The following is a 21835-nucleotide window of genomic DNA, read 5'->3' on the forward strand; positions in this document are numbered from 1 at the left end:
TCCCCCTCAGAACCCTTCGAGCTCTAGAAGGTTAGTGACTGAACACACATACACACATAAAAGATTTGCATAAGAGGAAAACGAACACCTATAAACACTTCTACATTGAAGCCTATATAATTTTATTCACCAATGTCACCTCAATGAATTCTAGAACTTTAAAAATATTTATAATATGTTAAATATTTAAAAATCTTCACAACCATTTTGTGAAGTAGGACTCTTTTTGTTATCTTCATTGAATTATTATTATTAGTAGTAGTAGTACTACTACTAGTACTTACAAAGGGGGAAATATGTGTAACAGTTCACAACTTGAAAATGGCAGAAGCAGGATTTGAACTCTGGTCTGCTGATCACAAATCTAGGCCCAGACTGACCACAAGCCTACCTCTCAGAGTGGTGGCAAGATTTCTGTTACCTTATTGGCCAATAGCTAGCTTTGCTGATTCTTTTGCCTGGAGAAAAAGGAAGACAAACCCAGGACTGGGAGGTGCCAGGGTAGGAAAGGGTGTGTCCTTCGGTGTAATCCATCAGACATTCTAGCTGGAAAACTTCCCAAAACACAGAAGTATATAACATAAAAGGACATCATGTCCCTTCCCCTTCCCCACCCCACTACCCTCCCTCACCTACAGGAGCTCGGGTGCTGCCTGCTCTGCTCTCTGCTGATCCCCAGGCCCCGCCCAGTGCTGGCAGCCTGGAGAGGGCGCTCGGCTGTGGGGGGAAGAATCGGGTCTCCACCATCAGGTTGATGGGATCCTTTTCCTCCACAGTCAAACTCACAGATGTGGTTCGGTTCTGTACAAAAATGCAGCCATGCTGTATGGACTGTATGCAAGCTGCTTTAGGTTTCGCTTCATGACACATTTCAGCCCTCCCTGGACTCTCTATCTAGACCTGCTTCCTTTGTTTTCACTGCTGACTAAATACACCATCGTGACTGGACCCCTCCCACACTGCTGAGCATTTCCCTTTCTGCCCTTTCTCACTGTTTGCAGCCCTGCTGCCTGCCCAGGCCTCCTGTGGCCCAGGTGAGAGGAAAGGCTGCTGAGGTGGACTCCTCCTGCCTGTCCCTCTCACTGGGTCAGATGCCTGAAAACCTGAATTTCCCAGAAAGATAGGCTGGGCTGGGAGAAATTCCTTTCCCTGGGAGTGGTGGGCAGAGTCAGCCCTGGGCTTGCATCCTGCACTCGGGGTGCATGCACACCCTGCCCCCCACCCCCACCTCTCCCCAGGGACCTGATGTTTAGAACACAAGCTGCTTCGTGTTAGCATGGTTTGTGGAAGCATGCAGACCCGAGAGTCCTGGGGTTTGAGTTCTAATGCAGGCTTTTCCACAAAATCACCTGAAAGTGTTGAACAAACATTTTCATCTTCATGACCCTGTTTCTTTATCTTTAAAACAGGTTGGGGCAAGAAGAAGTCATAGAGGAGCAAACAGATCACTGTTTCAGGACACGTTCCCTCCTAACCTCCCAGGTGGAGGCTTTGGTTGCCTGCCCTTGACCCTGGGTTTGCTGTGGGACCAAGAACGGGAGGGAAACTGATGTGTTGGAAAGAAAAGTCAGCTCTTCCGGGTGAGGTCAGAGCCAGCAGCCTGGTGACCTCTTCCTGGTTCAGCAGGTCAGCAGCCCCACCCCCCCTCTCTGGAGCTGCTGGACCAGTTCCTCTGCTGACCCTTGGTGAGGGCGTGAGTCCCCTCCCTTGCTGGGGAAAGTCTGGGGAACGCCTGGCCTGTGGCCAGGTCACCCGCACCTTCTGCTGGCTGCTGGGGCCTCTGCCCTAGAACTGGCTGGATGGTCCTGACAGGGCGTCAGGCAGCAACAAGTGGCAAGGACCAGGCCCTGGAATCACGCTGCCCCACCTTGAACCCTGACTCCACTGTGTCAGCTGAGGAAGCTGGGGTAGATCACCAGACTGAGTCTCCTTATCTTTTAAGTAAGTGGGAGAAGGTTAAATGTGGACTTTTCACATGAGCATATAATAAAAACTCAGTAAGAATTTATTATTATAGTTGTATTATTAATGTTTGATGAAAAATGGACAAATAATTAGTGAACCAGAAGTTAAGAGGCTTACATTTCTGCCCTTGGTTCCACCTAGCATCTTTCTACAGCTCATTCAGATGGAATGACTCTTCCCTAAACTTGTCTCCCCTGCCATCATAGCATCTTTGCTAATGGCTTTTTCTCAATCCGGGGTGCCCTTCCCACTGCCTGTCAAAGTTCCATGTTTCAAGGCCCTAGTCACATGCCACCTCCTCCATGAAGATTTCTTTGCTTTTTCCTTTGGGATGTACTAACTTCCTCCTCATATTGCCAATATTATCTCTGTATACTGATGCTTTCCAAGTTTATATTTCCAGTAGAGGATGAATAGGTGACATGTCTCCTTATCTCTCATGGGGTCTGCATTTGTCTCCTAGAGATGCCCTTACTGGGTGGCTTAAGACAACAGAAGTTTATTGTGTCATAATTCTGGAGGCTCGAAGTCCAATACGAAGGTGCTTGTGCATGGCCACACTCCCTAAGACACAAGGCAGGAGCCTTCCTTGCCTGTCCCCAGCGTCTGAGGGTTTGCAGGCAGCTGGCTCGCAGCCACGCCATTCTGCTCTCTCTCTCTTCACTGTCCAGTGAGCTTCTTCTGTGTGTCTGTCTCTCTTCACAAGGTGTTTTTTTAAAAAAAATAAGGACATGTCATATTGGTTTAGGGGCCTGCCTTACTCCAGTATGAACTTATTTTAACTTAATGACATACAACTCTACTTTTAAATAGAGTCACATTCAGAGGCACTGGGTATTAAGTCTTCAATATATTATTTTGTGGGGGCACAATTTCACCCATAACATGATGCCTCAGTTTTTATTTTGAATTATAATGCCCAAGAACATATCTTATTTTCTCGGGAAGATTATAAATTTTTCCAAGGAAAACAATCCAATTTTACACCTGAAGTGGGAAGCAGGCTGCTCTTTGGCCGAATCTGGCCGGCAGGCATGTTTGTCTGCCCCGGAGTGTTGGCTCACCACAGTGCTTGGGAAGATATTCAGAGTTAGTTTGAAAATATGAATATCTGGTTTCCATGACAAATCAGACTGTCTAGTCACATGCCAGGGTATAGGGAACATTCCAGCATATTCCTCATTGCCTGAAGCCTAGCAGGGGCTTCTCTTTAGAATGGGCAGTGCCCTCCTTGCACCACAGACATATGAGTATATTCTATTGGTTCTGCTTCTCTGGAGAACCTTGACCAAGATACTCTTCATTGGAAAATATGTTCAATACCTAAGGTGCTGTGACCACTCCCACTGACATCCCCCCTGTTAGACCGATCATCTCCTCTCTCCTGGATGTTATAGTTGCTGCATACCTGGAATCCCAGTTGTAGCCTGTGATCCACGGACCAGCCAGGGTGACCCTTTAAGACTCCAGGCCAGTCATGTGGCTCCTCCATTTCATGTTCTCCGTTGGCTCCCATCTCACTCAGAGTAAAAGCTGAAGTCCTATACAACCTGACCTCCTGCTGCTTTCTCTGACCTCATTTCTGTACTATGTCCTGCCTCCTGGGTTCCAATCACACATGCTTTTCCTTTAACATGCCATGCATATTCCAGCCTCCGGCCACACATGTGTGGCCTTCTAGATGACCTTCATACCTTCACCCCCTGATCGAGTGCCTCTGTCTGCCTCAGGGCCTTTGGACCTGTTGCTATCTCTGTATGAAAAGCTCTTTGATCTGCTCAACTCCTCTGAGCTACCTGGAGCAGAACAACACCAATTTCTTTCTTTTTTTTTCTCAATAATTTTATTTAGTTATTTTTCAAGTACAGTTTTTTGCCTGTTTCTCCCATCCCAGCCTCACCCACCCCGTGTTCCCCACCTCCCTTCCATTTCCACACCCCCCCCAGTTCTCATCCCTGTGTCCTTCATATTTGCTTCTCCAAATCCCTCCCCTTTTTCCCCATTAAATTCCCTTCCCTCTTCCCTCTGGTCACTGTCCCCTTGTCCTCTATTTCGGTGTCTTGGTTTTTATTCTGCTTGCTTGTTTGTTTCGTTGTTTAGCTTCCTGTTAAAGGTGAGATCATATGGTATTTGTCTGTCAACCCCTGGCCTATTCCACTCAGCATAATGCTTTCCAGTTCCGTCCATGTTAGAACAACACTAATTTCTTGTATCTCACGAGAAGCAATGACTTTATCCAGAATGGATCATTCATTTCAGATTTGACAAAACATCTGTCTCAGTCCATTGCTCTAGGGTGTCATCTATGACAGATGACCTTCCATTTGTTGGTCTCTATCATTTACAATTTCTGATCTCCATTATTGCGCCTGTATAACAATGGTGTGCAGGCAAGTAAAGGGGAAATGGCAAGTCTGAGATTTGCTGTCCTCTGCAAGTTAGACCATGGTTTCTCTTGTCTGATTCTCATGTACCTCCTCGAGTTTCAGATGGTTGCTTTCTGAAGAAACCCTTGCCCTTTTATCTTGGGCCCAAGAAAACATCCTAATTCATACTTAGCCTATACCCTGGCGAGGAGAAAGGCATGGGACACATTATGGGAAGTGGATACTTCAAACATCCTGCCTGGTGGCAGTGTGATCGGAGATCCTGTGCCTCCTGTACTCCCTGCCCCTGCCCCAGCCTAGTCCTCCCTCAGTGTGCTTGTGGAAAGAACCTGTAAGCAGAAAGGTGCAGCTGCTGGCAGGTCCTGAATCTGACAGTCCTACATGGTAGGGCCTGAGACAAGTTACACAGCCCTGCTCGTCGGCTTCCTCCCTTACGAGCAGGGACAACAATGCCGACCCCACGGGATTTAAGTGAAGTGTGCGCACTGAGTGCCTGCTCTGTAGGACCTGGGAGTCAGGCAGAGTCAGTCTGCACCTGGAGTCAGACTTCAGACCTGTGGTCGAGGTGCTGTCTCCTGGGTTTGAGCTGGTATATGAGGTGGACACTCCGGACCACTCCAGTGAGATTGACTCCTGGGTCACCCTTCACGTTGTCACCCCAGTCCTACTTCCAGAATTTGACTTGACCTGGCCACCTCCCTCCTTCAAATGCTTGTGAGAGGGACCCCAAGTCCATCCTTCTGGCAGTCGGGACCCTGCTTTCTCTTGGCCTACATCTCCTCATTCTTTAGACCACTCACCACTGACCTTTGCTCTTGGTGTTAAACAAACACTAAGGGATGAGCGATCCTTGCGTGTGGTTGTTAGATCACCTGTGTCCCTGTCCAACCTGGCTGGCAGTCAGCCCTATTTTCTCCATTTCCTTTGGGCGATGTCAGGGGAGGTTTGCTGAGACTCAGCCACACCGAGTCAGTTGCATTCCCCTGCTCTGCTGATTTTCCAAAATGGAAAAGAGGTTGGTCTGTGTGACCAGTATTTTGTGCATACTTGTAGACTTCACCTACCCGGTCCTCCACCTTCTCGCCTGCGAGATGCTGGGCCACATCAGGCGACTTCCCAGATTCCCTCTGACCAAGGCCTTGGGCACCAGGGCTGGGGTGTGGCACCTTTGCCAGCAGGCGGTTGTCTCACTGATGCCCCTGGGGTGGAGGTGAAATGCCTCGCCCAAAGCTCCCGCTTCAGTTTCACGAGTATAGCCAAGACTGGTGTTTGCAGAGAGCCCGGGTGGGGAATCCTTTTCCCGAGGCAGACAATTCAGTGCAGGCCAAGTCAGTCCAGGAGGGAGCAAGACCAGCAGCCTGGTTCCTGGGGTGCTCTCTGCCCTCCTCCTCCACCCTGGCTACCCCCACAGGAACCGAACTGTGTATCTCAATCTTAGAATGCCAGGAATGTGCCACAGCCTGCTAGGCATGAAGCAGTCTGCAGAGAGTCAGGGAGGAGCTCTGCTCCCAGGCAGAGGCCTGGCAGTGCGAGGGCGAGGGCGATGAGGCCTGAGGGACGGCGGCCCCTCCCATCCTCCCTGGGCCTCCTGCTGCAGCCAGGATATCAAAGGCTGCATTGTGCACTGAGCTGGGGCCTTGGTCCCTCGTGTGCTGGGGTGGAGGCGGGAGGAGGAACACCGTGGGGAGGCTGTCCCCTCCCCGTGCAGTTCTGGCTGGTGTTCCCAGGGTCCTCGGCCCCAGGAGGATGGTGAACACATGGGTGGCTGCTTCTGCATCCCCAGGGAGCCGACTCTGTCCTGGGGCCCAGGTGAGTTTTCTGGGGGGCCCCGGCTTGTGTCTTAGCTGAGGTGGTTGGTCCAGTGAAGGTTCGGGGGTCTGCTGGGTTGGGGAAGCTGATCTTCTAAAGAACAGGGAGGTGGTTGTGCCTTCTGGCTCCCTGCTCCCTCCCTCTGTCAGTATTTGCCATTTTGGCTTTGTGAAAAGAGTGCAAAGCCTGGGAAGCCTCTACCTTTCCTGAAGAAAGAGGCTGTGAGCTGGCTCTGTGAGGAGCCAGTGCTGTTTTTGGCTGCCACTCTCAGGGTGTGACTAAGCCCTTCCTTCCTTTCTTCCCAAGATTCTCTAGGTCAGGAAAAGAGCTCAGGCTGTGAGTTCCTCTGGGGCCCATGGGTGGTCAGAAACTTGGCCTCCATCCCTCAAACCGTACATTCATCAGGGTTGCTGTTACTGAAGAAAAACAGGCAGTTTCCTGCCTCCAGCCTATTACAGTGTGATATATCATTTCGGTATGTCAGAGAGTTGTTCTAAGAAACTGTCAAGCCACCAAGACCTGACATTGGGTGACCAACCACCCTGGTTTGCCTGGGACAGGGTGGGTTTCCCTGGATAGAGTCAAGGCTAAAATTGGGACGGTCCCAGGATACCAGGATGATGGGTTACCCTAATGCAAACTCCTTGCTTCTCTTCAGACCAGGACCACAGGGTGAGGCCCTGTGGTCTCACAAATGGCGTTTATCAGGGTGAGTGGCAGCTTTGGGGGTGGGGGTGGTTGAATTGAGACCAGTGAGGAGCTAGAAGAGCATCATATCGAGGAGCCATTCCTAACCCTGGTTAGCACCGTGTCGGCCTGGAGCACTGCCGTGGTTCCTCAGAGGAGGAGCCCAGGAGAGCCCCCAGACCAGGCTTTCTAGTCTCTGACAGAGGATTTCCCCTGTGAGTCTTGCTAGTTGGGCTCAGCAATGTCAAGGTGAATGGGAAGTAGCCATGTTCTGCTTCCTTTGCTTGAAGTTCTAGCCTAGGCCCTTGGCACCTCTAGCAGGATGAAGCTCCCAGATCAAGGCCACCCCAGACTGAGAAAGTATAAGCAAACCTGCAAACAAGGCCACCAAGGCAGGCATCATCACTGTTGATCAGCTGGCCTTTGAGGCCAGAATGCCTGGGTGAGATCTTGGTTCTTTGACCTGCATTGTACAATTTGCAAGTCAAACCTGACAAACCTCTCTGTGGTTCAGTGTTCTCATCTGTAGATCTTATGATATCACTGTGTCCGCCTCCTAGGGTTGTGGTGGGGTTAAGACTACATGTGCAACACTTAAGACAATCTGGTACACAGTTAATTAAGCACAATAAACGTTAGCCACATTAATTACATTTCTATGGCCTTAGCACATCACACTCTCTCCCCAGGCTTCCGTTTGCTCATCTATAAAATGAGGGGCTCATAAACTCAGCCTGTGCAGGTTTCTTGGGACCCCTCCTCCTGCACCCTGCCCTTTAGCTTCAGATCTTGTCTTTCAACCAGGATTTCATGGAAGAGCATTATGTAGCTCAGACAAACAAACCAATATTGAAGAAACATCCTCCAAGTTCTTCAATACTATTATTCAGTTATTTTATTGGTTTTCCTGACTTTGTTATTAATAATTGGTTGGCATCCCAGATTCACTGTTTCACCAAGAGTCAGCTTGCTGTTTATTTCTGTTGAGGCTTTTCAATGACATCATTTCATATTGTCCCCTATCCTTGCCAGGGCCTCTTCCTAGGGTGGTTGATGGAAGTGTTGTAGGTCTGAGGCCAGTTGTTATAAACATCACCTTCTAGGTGCCTTTATTTGTCCTAGAAAAATGGAACGAAATAGGAAACCATCTTGGAGCAACTTCATAATCATGTGATGCTGGTCAAGTCTCTTATATTCTTTGAACCTGTTGAATGAGCATCAATGCAACAGGAGGCTGTGGCTAGAAGTAAAAGATAAAGATTTATTTGAGGGTCTTAGGGTTTCCAAATTGAAAACACAACTAGGTGATACCCAGAGTGGTTGGAAGAAGGAAAAGCTGAGGCTTCTTACAGTAAGGGGTATGTTCTGGAGAGGAATCAGGCCTGCATTCTCGGCCTCTGGGTTAGTCCGTGATGGAAATCCTCTAGGTGACCAGTGGCCTGGGTGATGGATGTCAGGTGGTCTGGCTGTGTGAGCATTCTCTCCTTAGTCCTTCAGGGGTCATTTGGGGTTTATCTGGAGGCTTGATGGATACCATGTATCGACACAAGACTGTAAAGGTCAAAGGTTTAGGTTCCCAGGCTCATGAAAACAAGAACAGGATTGCTTCCTCATACTTCAACCTACTTGATTTTAGTAGTTTAGTATCTTGAGTTTAGGGACTTCATTGTATTTCTTCACTCTATTCTTCAGACCTCAGTTTTCCTGTCTATAAACTGCATCTAATGGTAGTATCTATTACTTGGAGCATTTGTGTGGGTTAAATGGGATAATTCATCTCATGGATGGAGCACAGGGTCTGGCTTCAGATAGCCCCTCAGTGATTGTGGGCTGTGTTATCTGTAGCTGGTAAGGAGTGCCCCAGAGTTCCTTCTTCCTCATACATAGATGCTCTGGAGCAGGCTCTGTGCTCATGTTTCTTTGGCTGCCTCTGCCATTGTGTCTGCTTAAGTGGGAGTAAACACCGAGGACCAACAGTGCTCAGGGGAAAGGGAGGCAGCAGAGGGCAAGGTTCTTGAGCCCTGACATCAGAACTGAGCCCTGGACAGCTGCCCAACTGGTTTGCTGCTGTGTGACAGGATGACTAATGTTGGTTCTGATGGCCACAGGCATGCCACCTTCTCATGCCGGGATGCTGCCTGCAACATATGTTTCCTGTGATGTCTCTCATTTGCTCATATAAACCTCCTGATTGCACATGGTGAGCAATTGCCATCAATTCTAACTTCTGGGACCCTTCAGTGTTCTTGCCATTGTTTAATAAACTACAGTTGCTCACTTAGGATTACAGAGTAAGCCATGTCCAAGTTTGTGGGTCCAAAACCTCTTAGCACTTCCCCCTTATCTTCAACACATTCTCGAAGGAATTTGGCAGATGTATACCCTTAAACAGTTGATGTGAGAGAGATACATTTGCCTATATTGATTGTTAGTGTTTGTAACTTCCTTTCCAACCTTTGTGGTCAGTAGTAACTGTCAGTATGATAATAGGAGACCAAAGGTGAATGCGGACAGGAGTAAATGATGCTTCACATTTGAACTTTAAAAAACTTGTGAGGCACTTTGAACATCCTGATGATAGAGAATATTAGAATAATAAGCCCACCATCTAACTTTAGTAAGTTTCTACTTCATGCCGTATTAGCTTCAGACTGTTTTAATCTTTCTCATACTTTTTGAAAAAATGAAACATTGCAGACACAATTAGGGTCCCCTTGTAGTTTTCCCAATCACGTTCGCCTTTTTGCTCCCCAAAGCTAATTGCTTTTATGAATTCAGTGGTTTTTTGCTTTTTTACATTTTTACATATTCATTGCAAAAAAAACAATTTTGAAGATTTAAAAACTTGAGCAAAATTCTATCATTAAGCCCTACTCCACATTATTGTCTAAGCTACACCTGATGTAGCTGTAGCTCTAATCTGACCATTATCCCTATAAGGACAGGGGGCTTACATCATGAAACTGCTGATCGTATGCTTGTCAGGTCAAAGGAGGAAGAAAAATATGTGAGTGGGGAAAAAAGTCATTCAGGGAAATGTTTACTATCTAGTTTTTTCCTTACAGTTGAGGGTGAGGGAGGAGAGCCAGAGGAGGAATCGGAGTGGATTCTCATTCGCAGCAAGTGTCTGTGAGTTAGATGTTTCCCGGATTAGAGACTTTGGAAATCAGATTTTTGAGGTCAGGGTACTGTGGTGGAAACAGCAAGGCCCACACCCGCACTCTGTGGCTGACTTTCTGTGTGGCCTTGGACAAGTCACCATCACTCTCTGGGGCTCAGGCTCCGAAGCAGCAAAATCAGGGGTGAAACTGAACGACTCTTCTAACATTCATTTTCTGTAATTATTACCCCATTAAAACGGAACAAAATGTTTGTATAGACACTTTCATTCAGAAAATACGGAATGGCAAATGAGCACATGAAAAAAATGTGCAGCATTAGTAGTTATTAGGGAAATACACATTAAAACAATGAAATAAAACTGTACTTATAGAATAGCTAAAATAAAAAAAAACCAGTACTCGTAAGTATTGGTGAGGATGTGGAGCAACTGGAACTCTCATACAAAGCTGATGGGAGTGTAAAACCATACAGGCACTTTGGAAAGTAGTTTGACAGCTTTTAAATAAATCTCAGGGTTTTCTGAATTAAGTCAGTAACTTTTTCTAACCAAAAATAATAACAAAGCAACTAGCTTCTAGAAGGTAATTTAGTGACCCATACATGAAAAGTCCAGAGGTTATTTGCTTCAGGAGTGGCTTGATCAAGAAATCCATGATGTTACCAGGAAATTATCTTTCCGGGGCTCTGTTTGTACTGGGTTGGCCTCAAGCTCAGGCAGGCGTCTCTGTAGCTGGGCCCCACAGCTCCAAGTTCACAGCTTCAAGTCCAGGGGAAGAAATCCGCTCTTCTCTAAGAGTGCTGATGAGGATCCTACGATTACTTTTCAGTGGTTTAATCTGGTTGTAAGTCTGTGGCGCTGCATAAAGTGATTCACTTTTGCTTCAGTCATGTGACCACTTTTGCAGCCAGGGATGAATGGGGTCAGCCCCACCTGAACCACATAGACTGGTTCACATAGGTCACGTGGCTAAAGAAGAAGCTGGGGTTCGCATCCTGGACCATCCGATTGCAGACTCTTTGTTCCTAGACACTTCTTCACCTGCCTCTAGTGTTAGAGAGCAAAGGCATGCTGATTGCAGAATGCTTGGAAAGTAGACAAAAGTACAGGAAAGTCATTCAAAATGACTCAGCAATCACCACCATGGACCTTTTGGGTTATTTCCTTTCGGTCATGAAAAAAATCATATATTTTTCCTAAAGTACTTTATTTCTACATGATAGGTTTTTTTGTTCCTAAAAAGTTAAAATTTACCATTCGTACAGATTTGTGTGTGAAATTAGATGTACTCAACGTGTTATATTTTCACGAGAAGAGCATGTCCATCTGCACTGCTCCCTGGGGCGGTAACTCATTTATTCTCATTGCTGCATTGTATTTATTGTACGCATACCTTTCACTTGTCCATTGTAGTGTAGATGGACCTTTGCATCATCACCAGTTTTTGTCTGTTATTGACACTGCTGCTCTGAATATTTCAGTATATGCGTTTTGGTGAACATATGTATGTACTATTTTGGATGTATACCTAGGAGTGGAATTGCTGAATCTTATGTATATGTATACATGGATATGTTCAGCTTGATCTGATACTGTCAACAATTTTCTAAAGTGGAAATTTTCAAAACTTATTCTCACACTTGCCATATATGGAGTTCTAGTATCTGTGTATTCTTGCAAACACTTGGCTTTATCTGCCTTTTTCATTTAAGCTATGTAGTGGTGTTTCATTGTGATTGTAACTTTTACTTGCCTGATGAGCTTGAAAGAGTTTTTATATATTCATTGGCCATGTAGATATTGTCTTTGATAAAATGCCTATTCAGGCCTGTTGCCCAATATTCTAGAAGGTTCCCTACTTATTAAAGATCTGTTAGCATTCTTTGTATATTCCGGATTTGAGGTCTCTGATGAATATACATATTGTCTATATTTACTTCTACTCTGTCACTTACCTTTCACTGTCTTAATTGTGTCTTTTGATTAACACAGTTTCTAATTTTAATGGATTCTAATTTATCCATTATTTATTTTGTGCATAGTGTTCTTTCCATCATATTTAGGAAATCACTGGCTACTTCAAGTCATGCAGATATTCTGTATTTTTCTATAAGTTTTTTTTTGTACAGGTACCTTTTAGAAAACCAGCATGTTGTGTAAAAACTCTGTGATTTTCTGCTCTGCACCTCACACATCTTTATGAGCTGTGCACTCCTCCCTCTCTGCCCCCCACAACCAGGGCCACCCTCCTGGACTTCCTTCTTCAGGGTGGACTCACCTCATGGGTCCTCATCCTCAGGCTGTTGTCCCTGCTCACGCAGCCCTACAGCATGCATGCACTCTCCGACCCAGCCAAGGCCGAGTGTGAATGAGTGGCCCGTCTGTGTGGGGACTGCAAGTGCTCAGCAGAGGACTTGCAACCACACAGCCTCAGCTGACGCCTGCCACATAGAGCGAGGGCTTTGGGCTGCAGGTCTTCAGACTCAAAGCGAAGCCAAGCATCCAAGTTACGCAAAACATCCTGATTTCTAAATGATGTCAGCCATTCATTCACACTTTAAAAGTTCACTGTGTGGGGAAAAGAAAAGAAAAAGAAAAAAATGTTTGTGGGTTTTCTCTGGCCTGTGGCTTCTGGTTTACCAGTTTCCAAACTTTGTCCTGGAGCAGGAAAGCAGGCTCCAAGTGTGGTCCTGGGACCACATTAGAGATGCAGAACCTCAGGCTTTCAGCTATGGAGGCAGAATCTGCATTTGATCAATATCCCCAGGTGATTCCCAGCACATTAAAGTTTGAGAACCGCCAGTGTAGGCACGTGGTTCTTCACACTGAGTCAAATCAGAAGCATTGAGGAAATTAAAAAAAATACCTGTGGCTGGGCTACACAACAAACCACATAAATGAGCATTCATAGAAATGAGACTAGGCACTGGTATTTTCAAAAAGCAGGCTGGCTGTTTCAAATAGGCAGCCAGTGTTGAGAAGCTCTCTTTTAGATCAGTTCCTCACTTAGGGGTGCTAAAAGTGAAATCTCAAAATATGGACACATGAAATGTCTTGGCCAATGTCATTTAACTAGGTAGGGGAGAATCTGATTGAGCTGAACCTCGGATCTCATGATTCCCAAGCCAGTCACTGTCTTTTTGCTACAGTTACTTTTGGTTGCTGAGGGCAGAGCTATGAAATGATCCCATTCAACCAGAAAGTGTAGCATCCACCAACGCGAGCAACAAATGGTCGGAAACTTTCAGGAGTTTAAGATGAAACTTTATTGGCCAAAGCTTTACCTGCGCAGGGGCAAACTCTCGAGGCGTCCGGAGACATGGTGCCCAGAGGGCTGCAAATGAGAGTCGCGCCTGGCGCTTACAGCCTGGGGTTTTTATTGGGGTGAGCAAGCAAGCAAATACAGAAGCAGATGTAGCCGTTAGCGATTGGCTATCTTGAGGGAACACACATGGCAATGCTTTCTGCTTGCAGCAGTGGATACTTTTCTGCAAAGACAAGGTCATACACAGGCGGTTATCTTATTCAGCACTCTTTGTACTTTCTGTATTTTCTATCTTCCTTGCTGAGTCTGGAGCCTGCCTCAGGTTCCTTGTTCCTCTTGGCTACTTTTATCTAATTCCGGGCCTAACAAAAGCATTACTGCCAGCTGTCCACCTAAGTTGCTTAGCTTCGGCACTGAACCCTACTGAGACTTACAGAATGAAGAGCTGTGAGCTGATGGGCCCCCTTCTGCCTATTCAAGCCAAAATCCATTTCATTCTCCCTGTTCACCACACACACAAAAGTGCTAACTGTCTCACCATGAACAAGTGGAAGGTCCTTCACCTGGATCTCAAAGTCCTGCTTGTGTGGGCACAGAAGGCAGCATCGCCTCTTCACTGCAAGGTGTGGATGTGGGTCCCACACTCACCAGCAGTGACTGGATGGAACACAGTCCCTCTGTCACATATCAGGCTTGGGCTGCATCAATAGCAGCAAAGGTCTAGGAAGGGACCCTGGTGGGCCTGCTTGGCTTTGACCCACCACCATTTCACAAGTGAAGAAATGGAGAGGAATAAGCGAGGGGCTCAAACAGTGATTGTCAGAGTGGCTGACCCTCTATCCAGGACCAGGGAACATAATACTCAGACCCCATGCTACATATAGTCCTTGAGTAGTGTCATGGTCAAAAGAACAGAGTGACCAAAAGTAATGTGTTAAGGACTTGAGTTCTCTTGTGTTTTGGGAATACTGTGAAGGAGGCCCACATTCTGTAGCCATACTTGTGAAACCCCCTTTAATTTAAAAAATATCAACTGCCTCATGCTGTGCCTCATGCTTTTTAGCTGCACTCTCTTCTCTTCTCAACCCTCTGCCATCAAAACAGCCTCCTCCCTAACCCTAGATTTTGCCACAATATTCTTTTTTTTCTACTTCTCACTCTAATTCTACAGCTGCAAAGATGGGCGTTTTGGAGAGCTGGAGACGAGAGAGATGTCCCATACAGGATGCTATTTAGTGGGCAGATGGAAAGACAGTCTGGAGACAATCATACTTTTCAGGGCTGTTACAACCTTGCCCCAGCCATCTCCCCAATGACACCCTTCTCTCTTGTTCTGCTCCAGCACCTCTGCTGTAGTCCTGTCTGTGCTGACCTTGTTGGCTCAACACGCATCAAGCACCTTCAGCATCCTATGCCAGGGACTCAGTTTGACCAGGGGGTGGAAATTTGTTTTTATTTTAATAAAACAGGGACACCCCAACCGTTGCATGATCAAGATGGCACATATGACAGTTTTTTTGGATAACAGGTAAGTACTAAATGATTATAGCGTAATGGTGATAGAATTCTTCCATGCTGCCAGCCCTGGAGAAAAATTGTCACTCGGCAAAAACTTGCAGTCTTTGTTTGTAACTTGCTTACATTCTCACAAATGGCCTTTCATTTGATCTCCAGGTAAAGAAACTCCTTCCCAGGATCTAGCCTCATCGAGCGAGTGTAGATCTGCACCCAAAGACAAGGAAAAATGTTTCCCGCTACAGAACATGACTCCAGGTATCCAAACGCCAAAGACAAGCCCTATTTTTGAAAAAATGGTTTGCTTGTAGAATGTTGCAGTAAGCTCCTTGTCTGTCCCATCAGCAGGTTCCCTCCCTCTGATCCCTTTCAGGACCTTTGACAAATGCATCTTTGAAGGCATGACCTTGACAATGACATTCACTTGCTCACAAATCTTCCGATACTTTCCCTTGTCTATGAGATTAAGTTAAACCTTTTCAGGTTTAACGCCCAAAGCTCTTCACAATCTGGCACATATCAGGAGCTCCACACATATTTGCTGTATTAACAAAAGCACATCATTGCTTAGAGTTTTAGGTGCTGCAGATCAGGACTGATGTTTTTGAATAATGATGTGCTCTACACGGTATCTAGAAGAATTACTTGCACGTAGCTGGTGCTCCAGAAAGTCTGGTAAATAAATTCAGGTCTAGTTGAATAAATAGGTAGAGGTCACATTTGCACTCTATACAGTACCTAACAGTGCCCCGTACAAAGTAGGCTCTCAATAAGTATTCGTTCAAGTAATGAGTGAGTGAATAAAGTGTTGAACATGTGAGGTGGGCTTGGCTGAGCAGAAGGGCATCTGTGTGAATCTTTCAGAAGCAGGAAAAGATTTTGAAATTCTGAGAAAATTCTGATTCTCCATACAAGCCTCTCACAAGTTTCCCCGTAAGGGCCCTCGGTGAAGCTCGCAAAGGCGGGTCGCCCTCAGAGAGAGCTGCACTGGAGTGAGTGAGCCTTGTACCAGAAACTCTGAGGATAAGCCCGCAGAAGACTCAGTTTCCGTCGTATAGAAACTGGGACCATTGTTGACGGCAAACCTTGTGCTGAGCAAGTGCTAAGTGACCCTCACATGTTCTTCCTATCTACATGTGCTCACCTGTGGCAGATGGCACCATACTCCCCATTTTGAAGGTGGCAGAGAGCGCCTCAGAGAGGGGGTTACTTCCCCACAGCCACAGTTAGTCTGTGATGAGAAAGGGATTCAAACCCCAGTCTTTGTTCATAACCATGATGCTCCTGGCTCCCCCAAACATACACTTCTCTCCAGCAGATGAAATACAGATTTGTAAAAAAGGTTTACATTATGCATGTTTCAAAGAACATAAATAATGTAAATTGACATTGTGTAAGTGTTATACTAGATTCTTTCTTTTCCTAATTTCAAATTCTGCCAAACTGCTTGGCTGACAATAAGCAAAACCTTGTCCATCATTTCTTATTATTGTGTCAATCTGCTTACCTGCCTGTCAGCTTCGGCCATCGGTCAAAAGCTGAACCACCATCTGTTCTTTCAAGAGCACAGTGGAGTCAGCATTTTCCCTTATCTGTGCACGAAGACCAATGAGCAAGGGGACAAGGGGTATGTGTAGGTGAAAATCCACTGAAGCTGAGCTTGTTCATCTTTCAGCGTTTTCTGCCACGGGGCTGTTTTAAGGAAGGCCACGGAGAGAGAAGGGGAGGCTCGGCTCCTGCTGCCAACCTCTCCTTTATAAGAAATATTTGAAGACAGAATCAGTCAGATATATTATCATGAATAAAAACTGGTTTTCAGAAGGACTAAAAAAAACGACAAAATGCCGAACTTGACTCGCCCCTCTGCGTAGTGTCTCAGAGGGTACTGTGGGCTCCTCAGTGGGCCCAGAGGCTGCGCTCGGAGTGTCAGTGCTCACTGGTTTAGGTCTCAAAGGCAGTTTGCTTATTTAAGTCCACGTCTTTCGAGTTCCATATCCAGGGATTCATGTGCACGTGTAACAAGGAGATTTACATTGAAGGGGCTGTCATTCATCAGGGGCTAATGGAGAGAGATTCTAGGGGGAGTTTGGATCAGGTTTTGCAAGGACAGAAGAGACAAGTTTGGTGAAATCACCAAATGAAGGTTAACCACAGGTGTGGCAAGATGTGGGCAGGGAGAGGAGCAATTGCTGGAGTACTGGGTGAGGGTGGGGGATTTGCGAGGGTCAACAGTTCATGCTTTATGTTGTTTAGTGAACACTGAGCGTGTACCAGGCACCAAACAAAATCTTTACATGCATAATCTCATTTAGTAAGCCTCTGGAAACCCCTGTGGAATGGGAACTCAAAGCCATTTGCTAATGAGAAAAGTCAAGCACAGAGAGGTAATTAACTGCTCAGGGGGTACATCTGGCAAGAAGAGCTAAGCCTTGAGCCCAGGTCTGTGTGAAGCCTGCCCTGGATTTCCCCTCCTCCTTGAGACTGGTGTGCAGAGAGCCTACCAGATGGAGGCGTGGAGCTGGACTGCTGAGGATGGAGGGCTTGGATGAGAATAGAACACAGGTCAGAGAGGAAAGGAAGGGAACAAACATGGAGCCCGAGTTCACAGCAATGTCAGCTCAGTGGGCCGCACTGGAGCTGGTCTACAGCCACAGCATTTTCAGGCCTTCCAGGTTAAAGTCAGGCCTTTCAAAAGTAGGGGTCCAGGGCTGCCCTGTGGACCCCAGGCCAGGGTGATAGGGGCCGTCTCTCAGGAATTCGCGAAGCCCCTGGCAAGTTGAGGTTAGAAGAGAGACTTCTGATTATCCAGTCCAACATCTTCTTGGCTTATTGTGTTTGGTAATTCTACTTAACATCTGAAGAAGACCCAGGACAAAGTGCGATTGTGAGATAAACTTCCTAAGTGTGACGTTTCCTGACAGTGCAATCCAAAGGCCTACCCACCCTCCAGGGGCTCCATCACTGTCTCTCTACTCTGTTGCACTTTTCCACAGCACCTTCTTCATTCAAAATTACTGTGTTCGGAACTGGTTAGTTGCCAAGAATACAAACTACATGAGAATAGGGACCATGTCTGTTTTGTTCTCTGCTGCATTGTAGCATTTAAAACAGCTCCTGTTCACTATATTGGATGAGTGAATGTGCATTTTGAAGAAATTAAAGATAGATGTTAATACATTAATTAACCAGTTACCCTGACAAATATTAGTAAATGCATTATCAGAAAGAAGCAAGTTAGAGACAAACTGTATGTGTGTATGTATAATGCATAAGGTATAAAATATATGTTATATATTATAATTTGATATGTAAATACATTAATGAATATGTAAACAGTTTGAAACTTTCACAAATTACCCACAGGAGGAAATACATATCCTAGCTGGCTCTACAGCCAATGCTTAATGTGTTTAGTGAACGTTTAGTGACATTGTCAGCACTATCATCTAGTGCCAGGCAGTCTGGGAATCAACCTTGCTCACAGCAGAAATAGCCAACCCAAGTACACTGAGTCTTGGGCTTCCAGAGCATATTTGGACTTGAGCATTTTTTTTTCTGGGAGACAGTTTAGAGGATTGTTAAATCACCAGTAATCTCTGAGAAAGGAGCATACCTGCTCAGGGTTTAGGTATGAGAAACACTGGTGCTTTTCTTTCTTCCCCTGCACTGCATATACCTCATCCTTCCCCTGTCCCCTTGCAGACCTGATGCTCTCCTTCAGTGTGAAGAGCCGCTCCAGGAGGTGTGTAAATGGCCCCTTGCAGGAAGCGGCCAGGAGGCGGCTCTGGGCGCTGGAGAATGAGGACCAGGAGGTGCGTGCGCTGTTTAAGGTGAGCTCCGGTGGAGTGTTCAGACTCCCAGCCTGTGTTTCCGTCTGCTGTGGGCTCCTGGCACCTCAGACAGTGCAGGGAACAGAGGAGGCCCTGGGAGAACATCTGACAGAAAATGAGTGAAGGGAATGCACACATTCTCCGCTCTGCCAGAGGCAGGAACTCAGAAGAGGGGGAGTCTGTGGAATCTCAGAGTCAGAGCAACTTTGTCTCAAATCTGCCACTCTCAGTGGCATGTCCTTCTGAAAGTTAACCTCTGTAGGATGGGAGTTATTATAATACTTACCTCGTTAAGTATATGCATTTAAATTTGGTGAATTTGAATTTTATTGGTTTTTTATTGCGATAAATGTGTATAAAACAGAAGTTTTCAAGTTTAACCACTTGAAGTGTACAATTCAATGGCATCGAGTGCATTCACAGTGTTGTATGACTATGACCCCTCTCCATTTTCAGAACTTTTTCATAATCTTGCACCAAAACTCCACACCCGCTAGACCATCCGTCCCCTTCCCTCAGCCACTGGTAACCACTAGCATACCAAGCTTGCTGATCAAAAATTAATTACTATGAATATTAGAATGAGAGAATAGTGGGAAGATGTTATCTTCAGTTGTTAAACCAAAGAAGAGTAGGATCCAACTGTTCACAGTTTAGGAGGTATTTCCCAGGAGAACCGAAGTCAAAGTTGGTTGAAAGTTGTTGCAATAGAGGTGGGGGAAGGAGACTATCACTTTATATAACAAACTATTATGTTCTGGTTATTTTTACCATCTCCACATTCATTTGATACAAATTAAAAAGAGTAGGGAGGACTGGGAGTGTGGGCTGGGATGGGAGTAAAAGACAGAAAACTGTATTTGAACAACAATTAAAATAAAAAAAATAAATTAAAAAAAATAAAAAGAGAAACGAGCTCTGTTAACCTGTCATGTAACCAAACACGATCATCTGTGTTTTGTGGGAAGGCGTGTGTGGGGTGGTGTCAGCAGAGAGCTTGCATGTGCTGGGGTGGTGGTGTATGGCCCACACATAGGAGATCAGTGATAGCAATGGAGTGTTTTGGGTTTTGTTTTGGAATTTCTGGAATTCAGGCACTTGGAGGCATTAGTTGCTAACTGGCATCATAGTTTCTTTTTCATCTCTTTTCCTTTTTAAACATGTAACACTCACAGATCTGCGTGTCACCCTTGCTCAGGGGCCATGCTAACCTTCTCGGCATCGTCCCGGTGTCACTGTCAGTGCTGCCGAAGAGAGCACAGGGTTGTCTTTCATTGGAGTCCCTTTTATCCTGGGCAAGGGCTGCTGCGTTCAGTTGAGGAGCTGGTCTGCTGGGCCAAGCCCCGGAGTCTGCTGGATCCAGCTAGGGTGCCACCGAGTCCTCTTGGGTGACCTTGGGCAGGTTGTTTAACCTGTCTCTGCTTGGGTCTCCTTGACTGTAAGATAGAGACAATCCCATTTTCTATGAACTCTGAAACGCTATTTGATTATACGCCATTAGTTTGTTTACCTCCAAGAAAGAAAATAAATGCTGCCAATCAACTATGATGTCTTGCTTCCTTATTTTTTGTTTCAGAAATTGCTAAAATGATGAAAGTGCATTTTAGAATGGATGAAGTGCTGTGATTGTGCTCTTTCCACAGGATGATTGTGAGAGTTAAATGAGGCGTTGCTCATAAAGCTCTTGGTGAAGGGCTCGACAATCAGTAAATTCTCTGTAAATCAATTTCTGCCTAGAAGGACTTCCCTGATTACTGGGACCTTCATCCTTCAGGAGCTGGGGCCTCCTGGGGCCTGGTATGGCGAACACTGGAGGGAACTCTGACTTTGCTGAACTGGGGGCTGGCTCCTCGTCCGGACCCTTGTGTCTTCTTCTTTCCCCAGGTTTCTCCCAGATCAGGGTCACAGGAGTTGATCTTTGATGGCGGGACCTGGCCTGGGGTGACAGGGACTTTCTGATTGTCCCTCATGACAGTCAACTCCAGGGGCTTGGGCAAGCAAGAGAGGATTCTAGGGGAAAACCAGGTTTGGGCAGTGACTCAGGTCTGTTTTTTCAGGCATTGAAAAAGGGGGTGGGGCTCGCAGGCCCCCTCTGGCTCTGCTTGCGAGCTTGTACATGACACCATCTTCAGAGGGCACTGCAGCTCCTGCATCACAGGACTGAAGCGTGTTTATCCTTCCATCCCAACGCCACTTCTCAAAATTACAGTCCAGGATGTGCACAAAGGTTTGGGTGGAGGACGCTTATCACAGTGCTGTTTAGGATGTTGAAAAAAATTAAAACAACTCAAATGTCTAGCCCTAAGGAAATGTTAAGAATTAATTATGTTAATGCAACAATGGCACATGTAACCATTCAAAATAATGTGGATTAGTCAATGACGTGGAAAATGGTTCACAAAATATTGTTTAGCAATAAAAGATCACAAAACAATGTAAGTGATGTGATGCTATTTATATTAATATAGTTACATAGAGACTCATGTATAGGAAAAAGGACTCAGTTAATCAATTTTATTTTTGCGTGCTTTTTCTGTTTGCCAGCTTTATAAAAATAATCAGTATACATAGATTCACAATCAAAGTGCCTTCCATGATTTATCATCCACTTTCCCCCACAGAACTTATTTACACAACAGGTACTATTCACTGCTCATCTATACCTGTTTTTTTTTTTCTTTTGGTTACTACCATTGTTCCTTTTAGCAGAGTTTATTTAGAGGCTAATGGAGTTTCTCCATTCTTTTTTATGGCTGCATGATATCATAATATTCCATTGTCTGATGAACCGTAATTCATTTTAACCAGTCTCCTATGATGGGCATTTAGGTTGTTTTCTTTTTGTGTGTCTTTGATATGAAACTCAGTGCCACAATCAAGAAATTCATACCGAGGGTTTGGTACCGATATGGGCTGGTTCACCAGGCACTGAGCCAGACTGACTCACTGTTCTCTTTGCTCAGGACCTCTCAGCCAGGCTGGTGGGCATCCAGTCCCAGAAGTCCCAGTTCCTCATCACCTTCAAGACCATGGAGGAAATCTGGAAGTTTTCCACCTACCTGAACTTAGGTACGACATGGAGCAGGCAGGTGGACACATCAGCCAATTTGGAGGGTTTGACATTAAGGAACTGGTCTGGCTCAGATAATTAAGAGGTAGAGCCCTAACATGGGTAGTTAACTACAAAATGCCTGAAATGAAATGTAAAGCAGATATTAACTATGACTTTAAAATGATGCATGCAACACTTCTTTTT

At 45.7% G+C, this 21835-nt stretch overlaps 1 protein-coding gene and 1 non-coding gene across 2 annotated transcripts in view; one reads left to right on the forward strand and one right to left on the reverse strand.

The window, feature by feature from the left end:
- Nucleotides 1–5980: 5980 nt before the first annotated feature.
- SH3TC2 (SH3 domain and tetratricopeptide repeats 2) overlaps nt 5981–21835 on the forward strand; it is a 45851-nt gene continuing 29996 nt past the window's right edge. The window contains exons 1-4 of the mRNA XM_037161953.2: nt 5981–6161; nt 14909–15007; nt 18452–18579; nt 21543–21648. Coding sequence (XP_037017848.2) covers nt 6110–6161; nt 14909–15007; nt 18452–18579; nt 21543–21648 — 385 coding nt within the window. The 5' untranslated portion in view covers nt 5981–6109. The remainder of the gene's footprint in view (nt 6162–14908; nt 15008–18451; nt 18580–21542; nt 21649–21835) is intronic.
- Nucleotides 19734–19839, reverse strand: LOC119061415 (U6 spliceosomal RNA). The gene has a single exon (XR_005084775.2). It is a non-coding gene; the product is annotated as a U6 spliceosomal RNA (small nuclear RNA).

This window comes from Artibeus jamaicensis, unplaced genomic scaffold (assembly GCF_021234435.1).
Source record: "Artibeus jamaicensis isolate MK-2021 breed Jamaican fruit bat unplaced genomic scaffold, CSHL_Jam_final contig_432, whole genome shotgun sequence".
Classification (NCBI taxonomy): Eukaryota; Metazoa; Chordata; class Mammalia; order Chiroptera; family Phyllostomidae; genus Artibeus; species Artibeus jamaicensis.